The sequence below is a fragment of the Sinohyriopsis cumingii genome, chromosome 1, assembly GCF_028554795.1.
Source record: "Sinohyriopsis cumingii isolate HCF-2022 chromosome 1, ASM2855479v2, whole genome shotgun sequence".
NCBI classification, from domain to species: domain Eukaryota; kingdom Metazoa; phylum Mollusca; class Bivalvia; order Unionida; family Unionidae; genus Sinohyriopsis; species Sinohyriopsis cumingii.
In genome coordinates, this window is record NC_142961.1 from 173,577,613 (window position 1) to 173,591,096 (window position 13,484).

General features: G+C 35.3%; 1 protein-coding gene across 3 annotated transcripts in view; it reads left to right on the forward strand.

Annotated features, from left to right (window-relative positions):
* Positions 1–13,484, forward strand: part of LOC149808399 (signal-induced proliferation-associated 1-like protein 2) — a 210,271-nt gene that overhangs the window by 117,057 nt on the left and 79,730 nt on the right. For all 3 annotated transcript variants that reach the window (XM_089976661.1, XM_089976669.1, XM_089976678.1), the window contains exons 7-8: positions 9,429–9,532; positions 10,726–10,883. In XM_089976661.1, the coding sequence (XP_089832787.1) occupies positions 9,429–9,532; positions 10,726–10,883 (262 nt within the window). The remainder of the gene's footprint in view (positions 1–9,428; positions 9,533–10,725; positions 10,884–13,484) is intronic.

Below are 13,484 nucleotides of genomic sequence, written 5' to 3' on the forward strand. Positions count from 1 at the left end.
TGCTCACCAACTTGGGCTATTTGTCAGTCTTTAACAAACTATGGTCACTTACATGGGCTATTTGTCAGTCTTATATAAACCATGGTCACTAGCATGGGCTTTACAAAGTATCATGTCTTTGTCTTGATGATGTATGAATGATAGTCAGACATAAATCAAGCAGCAGTAAAGCTATGCCTGCCTCAAACATTTTAGATATGCTCCACATCTTTATCTGTGTTGCACTCTGTGAAGAAAATATCAGTATTTGGGCTTGGCAAGGTTAATGTACTAAATGCACTTGGGGTTGTCTACCTGCAATTTTGATTTAGCTCTTAGACTAGACTTGAAGAAAATGTACAAGACAGTTTTATATAGTTTTTTTGATTTTATAGTGTATTGACTTATTCGGATAGTAATTCTCTCATGTCCATCCATTTGTTCTTCCATCCAATTGTCTTTTCATTCAATTTGGTGCAACACTTTTTGTTAGAGTTATTTCTTTCTTTTCTTCCTTTTTTTGTGTCTTGTAGTAGCATACAACACAGTCTCAGTAGCATATCTAGTTTTGCAGCATTTAAGGATTGCCATGAAAGTTTGTAAATATTATGGTAATCACCTGAAGATGCATATATCAACAGTTGTTGCCCTTTTGTGTTGTAGCTTGATGCAGTGTATGACAATCTCATTAGTGCCGTTTGTGGTTTAGCTTGTGTATGACAATCTCATTAGTGCCCTTTGTGGTTGTCTTTGACACAATCTCATTAGTGCCCTTTGTGGTTTAGCTTGTGTATGACAATCTCATTAGTGCCCTTTGTGGTTGTCTTTGACACAATCTCATTAGTGCCCTTTGTGGTTTAGCTTGTGTATGACAATCTCATTAGTGCCCTTTGTGGTATAGCTTTTTGTTGTCTTTGACACAGTCTCATTAGTGCCCTTTGTGGTTTAGCTTGTGTATGACAATCTCATTAGTGCCCTTTGTGGTATAGCTTTTTGTTGTCTTTGACACAAACTCATTAGTGCCCTTTGTGGTTTAGCTTGTGTATGACACAATCTCATTAGTGCCCTTTGTGGTATAGCTTTTTGTTGTCTTTGACACAATCTCATTAGTGCCCTTTGTGGTATAGCTTTTTGTTGTCTTTGACACAATCACATTAGTGCCCTTTGTGGTATAGCTTTTTGTTGTCTTTGACACAGTCTCATTAGTGCCCTTTGTGGTATAGCTTGTGTATGACACAATCACATTAGTGCCCTTTGTGGTATAGCTTTTTGTTGTCTTTGACACAATCTCATTAGTGCCCTTTGTGGTATAGCTTGTGTATGACACAATCACATTAGTGCCCTTTGTGGTATAGCTTTTTGTTGTCTTTGACACAGTCTCATTAGTGCCCTTTGTGATATAGCTTTTTGTTGTCTTTGACACAATCTCATTAGTGCCCTTTGTGGTATAGCTTGTTGTGTATGACACAATCTCATTAGTGCAACTAGTACTGCAGTTTTTGATGTCTTGCCATAAGCTTGGTAAAATACTTTGTTAATTCACTACAAGACACACATAACAATAAATCACTGCTCCCACAATTGTCCCCAGAGTTATTGCATTTTTATCTTATAGCTCACTGCAGTGCATGACACAGATGACATAAAGTTGTTAGTACAACTTGACCCAGTTTTTGATTGATTGTTGTGAAATACAGGAAATGCAATGTTCATCACCTGAAGATGCAAATACTGGCAAATTACTTTGCTGTGACAATTGTTGTTGACGTTATTGCCCTTTTTTTGTTTTGTAGCTAAATGCAGTGTACGAGACAATTTTATTAGTGCAACTAGTTTTTGATGTATTACCATGAAAGTTGGTTGATATTATAGCTATTACTTGACAGTGCGCATTTAGACAATTCACTTTGCTCCACAATTTTATATTGAGTTTTTGCCCTTTTTGTTTTATATCTATGTTGTGTGTAACACAATTTTGTTAGTGCAATTAGTCCTGCCATTTATCGTGCATTTTTTATAATTTGCTGTGACATACATTATATGACATGATCATTGTCAAAAAATGCAGATATTGATGCTTCTATGATTTTCGTAAGTTATTGCAGTTCTTGACGTAACTGTATGCTGTGTATGATAGTGAATTGCTGTGAAACTTGGTTCATATTTTGATGTTAACATATCATTTTCAGAATGTGTTTATTCTTTTTTAACGATAGATTAATATCCATGATGGGTTAGAGGTGGGATGCAGGATGGGTGGGGATATATTTATGGTCTGAAACTGCTCAGCATTTCTCTAGTTTTAAATTATCCATTTTTCTGATGTAAGGATGCACATAACTGCATGTGACCACATGATGTAGTGGTCTTTTAGCTCAAAAGTGTATTTGACCCATTTTAATTAAAACCCACAGCACATAAGATAGTAGACCTATTTTCCTGGTCATTTTCATGTTAATCCCCAAAAATGAGCTATGCCCAATTACTGTTTATGTGAGGACACCATATTTGTTGGGACACAATAAATTCATTTTTAAAGTAATTTTTGTGTGCACTGTTTTTTCTGGGACACATCTGGTTCTTTTTGAGTCATAAGTTGTGGAAACCTTTTAAATGATTTGGGAAATGCACTCAAACTTAAATGTTATCTTTAAAAAAAAATGAAACTGTACTTGAGATAAAACTCTTTAAGCCACTGCAACATGTCATCAGCCCAACCCTTCTTGTACACTCCATCCTTTTGGTGCATGAATACATGCTGTGAAAAATTATCATTGGAGGCAACAAATTCCCTGAAGTGGAAACTGCAAAGACTAATTTGTTTAAAAAAATTTTAATATATAAATCTGCACCAGTCATGCAAATTCTCACACTATTAACCCACATCATGTCAACAGTCCATCCAGGAATGAGATCAAATTAGACTGGAAGTTCATCCATGTTAATGATTATATTGTTGGCGAGATCATCTCTCTTCTGGCCTTCACAAATTCATTGAATCATTTTATTTTAGTTTATTGCTCACTGCCAGTTTTGTTTATTCACCACCAGGGCTTCTATTTGCTTGAAATCTGAGTGATAACACAAACAGGCATTGATATTTGCCTGGTAAATAGTATACAGAGCTTAATTTAACACTTTTTGTAACCCATGCTAATGAAAAGATTGTAACTTGTACTCACAGCGAATGTATTTTCAAGTAATGATTTTATTTGAGAGATACTGTAATAGAGTTAACCTAGATAAAGTACAATCTTGGTTATTTTGCACCTAACACCGTGTCAGGCTTTCACGCAATCAGTTGATATTTCCTTCTCTTGTTTGCAATTTTGTTGGATCCAGTTTTAAGTTGGATAACATATTCAGACCTTTGAATACAACCAAACATGATTTTTTTCTGTATGTTTACGTTAGTGAACAATGTATTGTGTGTTATGTGACATAAGTGACACATGCTACAGTATGGATACCTACACTACATACACAGAATTTGTGGATATATATTTCGTCTTTAATGCCATGATAAAAAAAACAGAAGAATAACTGATAAAAAAACAAGGTTAGTTTCTTTCATTTTATTATGAAATAAACATTTTGTTTATCTATTTTATTGCATGATGCCATGGAGGGTGGTGCAAATTAAACATTTCTTAAATCTTGGAACATCTGACTTAGGTGAAAAAAAGTTTCACCATAAGTTCTGGGACAGAATTTTTTAAAATTATTTTATCATACTTCCCAAAACACAAACAATAGAGCATCATTGTTTTTTATGCATCAGTTGTACTTTTAAAAAGCAGTTTAGAACACAAACATACACAAACACACATACACACAAACACATTTCAATCTCCATGGTAAAGGAAGTTATAAAGTTGTTTGTACAGGTAGTACAGGCACATTTTTTGTTGATGTAACAGGCCGTATCATTTATTTTTCCAGAACACTCCCTCTTTACACCTAGTTTCCTGTAGATGAGTTGAACACCTGTTTAAGATACCAGTTATCTCTCCCAGCCTTTGAAAAAGATGTCACTGTTTTCATAGCTTACTAATATCTCATTGGCTGCTGTTTTCACTGCTACTGTATCTACCAACATAATACATGCACATGCTTTAATAAGTACCCCATCTCCATTTTGGTCAAAATTCGCTGACATAATTTGTACCAAATATACAGTTAGCTTGCCTGATTGGAGGGAAACGGCCACTAAAGCACACTTTAGAACATTTTTTTTTTTTCTTCACATTTCCTACCATGCTTGTCAGATGTCTCATTACCAGTTAGCTTGATGTGTTCAGTCAGTCTCTAAAATTAATCTTTCACATGCTTTATTCAGTGCGACTGTTGGGAGAGCAGAGACTGTGAACATCTGTAGTGGAGAGTTCATAACATAGACAAAGGGAGTTAACTCTTCTAGCATAAACTTACATGTGATGGAAACCATATTTATAGTATCGCATATTTATTGTATCGCATAATTAAACTTGTTATGCTGGGCTTAAACCTTATGAAATTTACCAATGTAATTATTTCTTAAGGCATGGTGCAAGAATTACTTCTAAATATATTTTGTATGACTCACATCTAACAGTGAACAGCATGGGCTTATATTTGCCTTCACAATAATGTGCTGGTGGATCAGAATCTAACTAATAAATTGATTTTTTTGGGTAATTAATTAACTATCAATCCATTTATTAATTAAGTTGTTCCACACAGGGGCCATAACCAGACAGTATAAACTTTGTCTTGTCATCATGATGGTGAGTATTAGTGTAGTAGATAGTGTTGTAGACATTGACGTGTCAGTGAACTGTGACACCAGACCTGAGATCATCCTGATCGTGGGTAGTAGAGTGTAGTATAAACCTTGACATCTCAGCTATATGTGTAACACCAAACCTGGGAATCATTATGATGCTGGGTAGTTGAGAGATAGTGTTAGAGACCTTGATATGTCAATGAATTGTGTGATACAGTAGTCCTGGAAATTGTCATGATGGTGGGTAGTAGTGTAGTATTTTGTGGAGTAGATCTTGACTTGTAAGTGAACTATGTGATGGCAGACCATGTGCGCAAATATGGAGTTGACACCATGCCTTTTAGTCAGTTTGTACATCAGGGAAAATATTTCTAAATTAAGAATCTAGTTATCAGATTGAATGGACAAAAATCTTATGTTGCTTTTGTCCAGAATCCCAAATTTTTATCAATTTTTTTTACAAACTTCTCATCTCATGTCCATGTTTAAAGACATATGATAAAATAACTTTGATTTGCATCCAGTCTAGAAATCGGCATTTTAACATTTCAGAGATTATGATTTTGAGCTATATTTGGAAAATTATTTTATATAAATACAATAAATGAGAACAGTGTTAACATGAATGCTGACAATAAATTACTATGGTGACAGTTCTGTATCTTACATTTTGAACATCTTCACCTACCAGTAGTTGAGGAAACATTGTGTAGTTATCGTTTTCCTTTATCACATTACACAAAGTCTTATCCAGGCGAAATATAGGGTTAAATTAGAGATGAAGCGTGGATTGCACCAACATAAATTTAGCCTCAACTAAAACTTAATTCTAGAATGTAGCAATATGATTAGCTGAAATTTTAGCTGGACTTTAAATTCATCAATCAAACAAGGCTAGACTTCACAGAAGATTTAATGGGTACATACTAAGTATGATTGGCATGGTAAGTACACGTGAAACTCTAGTGTTACCTATGGTGTAGCACAGGTCAGAGCATAGCATGCCTTTGTCCAGAAAAAGATAAAACATAAATTACATTGAGTTGAAGCTAAATACCAAAGTGCAGGGTTTATGAGATATTATTTGTATCTTCTCAGATACTAAACACCTTTATTAGAGCTAGGATTCAACCTTTTCTCATCTGGATATAGCACAAATTTGAAAATCTTCCTTCACAATGATGTTTTTTGTATTACAACATCTATCACAAATATGTCAACTCCCCCCAGTGGCATTCAGAATTTTAAGTCTCAAACTGATCATTATCCAGGGATTGTCCTGGGCTTTGCCAATGTCGCAAATTGCGATTTTTTTTCCTTGTTGGCGACGAAAATATCCCATCTGGCGAATTTTTTGGCGACAGACTTTTTGGTTATTTAATTTGTACATACAATCATGGATTTGGACTGGATACATTAAAAGGGAGAACGAAAGGAAGCCACAAACTTGACTAAGCAATGCATTGAAATCAATCTGTTACACAAACGATCCTTTGTTCGTATTGACAACCCCATCTTTACAGTGTATTGTTACATCATAATCTGCTATGCTGACACCTGGGCTGAGTACTGTATGCTGTGATACTGTCAGTCATGCTACCGAACTATACCTACAACTAACTGACTTCTGAAGACGCGAATAGAACAGATACAATTAATTGAATGGCTAATCCTTCTGTTGTTTTTGGTTTTTTTTACATATACCAATATAATAGTTTTGCTGAACCTTCATAGAAAACTGATAACCTTTGAAGTACTGACTACTGCTTATAAATACAAAGCAAATGGAAAAAAATCTCAAGTCACAATTATATCTGTCACCAGTGCAGCATTTTACTCATTGATCTTTTCCTTTTGCCATCAATCGATGTTACGGCTGCAGAGACTTAAACTCCGCAACAAGAAATAGCACAAAAAAACAGTTTTGCATAATTAATAACAATTATTTATTTCTCAAAATACAGGAGTGAAAGAATCCCTAAATTGGGTGTGAATTTATGCTTATATATACGGTCCAATATTGCCAGGTGTTGACTCTGTAAGTTTCATTCGTGGGAATGGAGATCATATTTTGCTTGTCGAGAAAATTTATACAGCATTCAGTGATCATTCTTGGGAATTAGGAAGCAATTCACTACAAGCTTTGTGAAGCTAGCCATAAGGGGAGGGGGGCTGCTGAGAGACTACTGGTGCCACCTGTCAGCACTGTAGACTGTGAACGTGGATTCAGTTAGATGAACCTCATAAAAACTGACATCAGAAATAAACTCTGCATCTCATCTCTTGAGAATTTAATGAGAATCAGCATGTACAGGTGTGAAAAATTAGACTTTGAAACTGCATTCAACAAGTGGGCAGCCCTAAAATCGCGACAGATCTTCATGTAACACTGTGTAACATTTTGTTATTGCTTGTTGTAATTAGAGTACTAACTACCCATCTTTTGTAATTTTCATTGCCTGTTACATTAATAGACTAAATTAACACTTGAAAAAATGTACACTACTTGATCTGGCGACACTTTTTGAAAATTGGCGACCAAATATTGAGGTTGGCGATTTTTTTGGTGACAGCTTTTTAAAAGCCAGGACCATCCCTGACTATCTATACCCAAACACTGCAAAATTTTCTTGAGTTTTAAACAAATATGAAAGATAAAATCTATATCGATACAAGGCATTTAAAATACATATGCAATTGCAGATTTGACCTGTGTATAATCTACTACTTACCCTGTGGCTGTAGTACGTTGTGTACTATAGACACTCCTGACATGATCTAGGCAATCACTGTCTGTACATGACAATATGTTGCCTATAAATACTAAAATAAAGTATGCAAGGGCCAGGGGTTAAGTACCCAACCCCTGCACATTGTGATATATGTGCATCTTGCTGTGAACAGCCTCTGACAAGATGCATGTATTACTCGGTCAACATTAAATGAAAACAAAATAAAGAAAACTGCCCTAGGTAATGCTGTACGCATTTACGAAATCAAATGTACAGTATTGTTCTAAGGCAGTACGAAGTTATTTTCTTGCCTTATTCCATGATATGCTTATCATCCTGAATCACCATACCAAATGATTATTCTGATCACTATCCCATGATTGATGTCATTGGAGTACAGGTTACAAGGAGCCTGTATTTCTTATCAAATGTAACTTTTGGCCCACCCCTCCTCTGTGGGCTTCTTCCAAGAACAGCAACCTTTATTGTCATCTATTCATCCTTGTACAGCATCATACAAAATTTAATCACTCTTCTTCAACCAGTGTTGTTGGAATCTATATAAGCATAGTGATTGATGGACATGTCTTGCATCAATATATGTACAGCAGTTAGATTATTTCCAACTTAACAGATATGCTTTTTAATTTAACACAGAAAACTCTTCAGTGATGAAATATTGATTGCTTTGATTCCTTAGAAATTTAAAGATTCTTGAATGGACTGCTCAGTGATGATTCTTCCTCACAAATGGACTATTCATTGATGTTTCATTAAGATTTAAGGGATTCATGACTGGACTATTGATGATTCTTCCACATGAATGGACTATTCATTAATGATGCTTCCTCATGAATGGACTATTCACTGATGATGTTTCATCAATATTTAAGGGATTCGTGACTGGACTGTTGATGATTCTTCCTCATGAATGGAATATTCAGTAATGATGTTTCCTCATGAATGGACTACTCAGTGATGATGCATTCCTCACGAATGGATTATTCCAGTGATGATGACTGCGATTAAATGGACTATTCACTAATGATTATTTTTCATCAATGGACTATTCAGTAATGATGCTTCCTAAAGAATTTAGATACTTGAGCACTTGTGTTTTTTAAATATTTGTCTTCATGAATAGTTACTTTCAGTTCTGTTTGGGAGTAACGGTTCTTTCCAGACCAAGTTAAAGAATAACCACCAATCAGAATTGAATGTAGCCAATTTGTTGTGTGATATGCAGGAAGTATATTCTCTAAAAAGAGGGCTCAAGAAGACAAGACATAATTCTTTAACCACCAATCAGAATTGAATGTAGCCAATTTGTTGTGTGATATGCAGGAAGTATATTCTCTAAAAAAAGGGCTCAAGAAGACAAGACATAATTCAACATAAGTACTTAAAATGATAAAACATTTGGAATGTCTCCTTTATGCAAACTACAAGTTGTTGAGGGTATACAAAATTTAACATCGAATCGGCAAGGGGTCAGATTTTGAAAAATGTGAGTTATTTTGATTGGTTGAAGGGCTGCGGATATTATCAGTCATTTTCCCCATTTGTACTAAAAAGAAACTAATTGCCTGTGGTTTACATGTGTAGGGGTTGCAGCTTTAGTATTTACATATGCTGTCAGTCCTTAGCAGTTGAATGATGTGACATCTATAGGCTTCATGTCTTTCTATTTTTCAGTTTTAATCTCTGATACAAATTTATTTCTTTGAATTGCATTGATTTAAACACCTTCTTTAAAGGATGAAAATCAAATGTTACAATCATTTACACTTTCCTAATTATGTGTGATGAATAGCAATCTACACTATTTGTTGTTATGAAAAAGCCTGTTTAAACATAACCTGCTAACTTTGGTGAGATTGAAAAATTTCAAACAAGAAATTCAGGTACAAAAGCATACATAAATTTTCATGTTGTTGTTTTTCTTTTTCCAGCTGACTCCACAGGGACTCACTCTGTGTACGCAACATTTAACAGCTGTGAGATTATGTTCCATGTGTCCACCCTACTTCCCTTCACCCCCAGCAACAGGCAGCAGGTGAGTTCTGAGCATTTTTCAGTACTGTTAATCTTGTTTTTCTTCTGTCTTTTTGTGTACCTGTGTATTTTGAGATTATATTCCAATATTTTGGTTCAGTTCTGTGATCTGTCAGACTTCTTTACCATTTTTCTTTGTATACTTTGAAATTACATTTCAAGTGCTCACCCTGCTTCACCTCATGCCAGTCGACAGGCAGCAGGTGAATTCACAGGTGTCTGTCTGTCTGTCTGTCTTTGTGAAATATTTTCCGGTCTCTTACTGATTCTCTCCAACCCAAATAACAGCAGGTGAGTTTTATGATTAAACAGTCCTTTTGTCTATTTTGTCTGTCTGTCTGTCAGATTATATTCCACATGTCAAACTTGCTTTCATTCAGAACCAGAGAGAGAGAGCAGGTGAGTTATGATTCAGTGTCATCACTTTGTGTGTCTGACTACCATGTGATTGTGTTTTATATGTCATAACAACAGGCTGCAGGTGAGTGTAGCGTCTAGCTGGCTGTCCATGTTTTTGTCATTCTTTCTGTTCCATGCATCCACCATACTTTCACTAAGCTCATTAACAGGCAGCTGGTGAATTTTGTTTCAGCACTGACTCTATTCTGTTTTATTGTGAGAATATATATATCAATACACACAAGGGTACATTAAATCGTTCAGTTTTGGCCAATTTGATTTATACTGTGTGAGATTAAGTTTCTCAATTAAGGAAATGATACTTTGGATTGATTATGATGTCCCTGTGTATATTCCTAATCACAGATCTAGCATAACAACCACTCTGCCACTGCACTTAGATCTCATTACAAATCCATCACTTTAGTCACTTTGCAAATACAATGAGCTCTGATCACAAATCTAGCACAAGTCACTCTGCCACTGCAATGAAATCTGATGACAAATCCATCATTACAATCACTCTGTATGGAGATCTGATCACAAATAGATCACAACAGTCACTCTGTGACTGCTGAGATTGGTGTAGTGTCTTGAATTACAGTTTCTTAATCACTAAGTGTTTAATTATCCTTTTATCATGGAATGAAACAAAAAAATAATTAAGTGAGTTTTGAAAACTGATCTCAGCTGAGTTTAGCATATAAATATAATTTTTGTCTGTTCACACATGCAGTAAACAGTATAGATTTTCATTTTCCATTATTTGCTGAAATGACTTCTTATTCTTTGCAGCTGTTACGTAAGCGGCATATAGGAAATGATATTGTTACCATAGTCTTTCAAGAACATGGCTCACTTCCATTTACACCCAGATCTGTACGTTCACAGTTTCAGCACGTCTTCATCATCGTCAAAGTTCATCATCCATGTTCAGATAAAACATCATACAGGTAAGAATTTTAAGTAAAGGAAAGAACATTGGTAGCCATTTTGAGATAAATTACATCCAAACAGAGTATGTGGTTTTGGACAATCATGTAATTAACTGGGCATGTCTGTATTTGTTTGTCTCCTTCAAATGCATTTCCAAATGACGACATCAGGAAATAAACTTTGCTTCCTCCAGAGACCACACCTTCCAGGATGACAAAAAATGTTTCCTATCCATATAGACAAGGGAAGAAGCTTTCAGATTATGTCCTGTTGTCACTGCTTGTTGGTCATGTATATTGTATGTTTCCAGTTACGCTTTTACTTGGTTCCGTCAGTCTATTGTTATGCCTTCTGGAATCCATTAAATTTTTGCAGTTTTCTGCCATCCAGCCATCCATATGCATAGTAGGTGGATATAGAGATTTAGTGTTGTTAAGCTGTGCTGATTTTCATTTTTTTCAGTTAATTGGGAGAAATTTCTCAAATTACCTCAACTGATCATAGACCAGAGGAGTTGATGGAATGTTGTTTGTCCTTTGTCCTTACATTAGCAAAAGTTTGTTATCACATTTCCTCCTAAACCATTTGAATGCTTACCACGACACTTTACAAAAGCATTCATCCAATGGTCTAGTTAGACCTAATGAAAATGGTGCTTTTTGGAAATCCAGTATGGCTACCACAGCAACATTTTGAAAATCTTATTGCTGCTTCTTGTGAATGGATGGTCAGATCAACATGCAGTTTTCAGTTAAGGACATCTTATGATGTCTAGTGGTGTCAGATGAAGATGGTTCTGATCTGATCTCCAATATGGCTGTCTGGAAAATCTTATTATTGCTAATTCTAATAGATGACTGGTCATATAAGCATTGTACTTTCACCTGAAGACTTTTTCTGATGTCTAGTTGGTTCTAAATGAAAATAGTGCCACTTGCACATCCATTTTGGCAACACTGCTGCCATCTTGAGAATATTGTTATTGCTACAACTCCTGAATGGATGGATGGTCATATCAGTATGGGGCCTTTAGTAAAATAACTTTTATGATGTCTAGTTGGTCATAGATGAAAATGTTGCCACTAAGATGTCCAATATGGCCACCATGGTTATCACTACTTCTTCTGCTTGAGTGATCATATCAGCATGGAATTTTCATTTGCAAGACTTTTTATGATGTCTAGTTGGTTGTAAATAAAAATGGTACAGATCTGACCTTTAATATTGCCACCAAGATGGCTGTTTTAAAACTCTTAAAGTTGCTACTTCTCCTAGATTGCAGGTTTCAGCCATCTTGAAAATCTTGTTTTCGTTAAGTCTTCGAAAATGGAAGGTCATCATATCAAGGAGTTTTCAGCAGAAGACTTCATATAATGTCTTTCTGTGCTGATCTGATGTCCAGTATCACTTCTTATAAACGGTAAGTCCTTTTGATGCTTTTTTCACTGTAAGAGTTCTTATGTTGCCAATTGACCTCAATTTGGTGATGGCCAGTTGACCTCATTAAGGCCACCAATCTAAGCTATATACACCTCAACGAGTCTTGCTTTCAAACAGTGTTTCTGTTTGAGAAATTGTGGAGGCAGTCATTTGGCATGCACAGTCATTGTTAACAAGTTTCTCTCTACACAAATCTGGCTTTGCAGATTCCAATGCGAGGTTTGTTGGGTTGCTAAAAGTTGCCTGGATGATCACCAAGTCTGTTCATTACAACACAACCAGCATTCCAGTTGTAGGGTTTGTATGTTTCACAGAAATATCCCAGGAACTTTGCAGTGGTAGTGCAACACCCTTATTTCACATTTATTGGGATTAGCCACACACTGTTGTGCTGATATTTTATTTCTGGTTATGCTACATCTTAGAAGAGGGGTAATTCCTTCTACAGTCAAAGTTTTTCTGTGCTAGAGGTTGGATGCTTTTGCATTTCCTCTGCCTCTTATTTATTCCAATTTATTCTAATTGTCCCAGTGTAATTCAGTATTATTACTTATTCTACTAATCTAATGAAATTAAGCAATATTTTCAATTGAGAAAGGAAATGTTATAGTATACTATGTTTCTCTGAGTATACATAATGGCGTATTCCTATCAAGCCATCCTAACCATGCAAGCAACTTTGAGCATTCTTCTTGTTTTGCTCACGTTGAAGGTGGAGAACAAACTTTATATGGGCAGACATGTAGCAGTGACAAGAGGAGATAATCTGGAAGAGTTATGTCCCATGTCTGTCTTTCACCTAAAAAGGAAAGAGCATTTTTCAAATTTTCAGGAATGGTTGAATTTAGGAGGCAGTGAAGTTTATTTCCTGATGTTAGTGTGATCAGACAAGTATTCTTGGAGGAACGCACTTTACCATAAATTTATCTTTCTTTTTTCTGTCTTGCAGAAATATCGTTGTTTATTTTAATACATTGATTGAGGTTGTAGGCAAAGACAAAGATTCATTTGCATTAGGATACAATGACATAACTTGTCAAAAAGAAATCTTTCAAGATACATATTTTATGAAATAATATGGAATTTTGTACCAATCAAGTTATAAACTTGTAATAGCAAATGAGCAAAATAAAAACACAGCATGAAAACCAAGTTTTAATTAAAAGGTATATTTTACC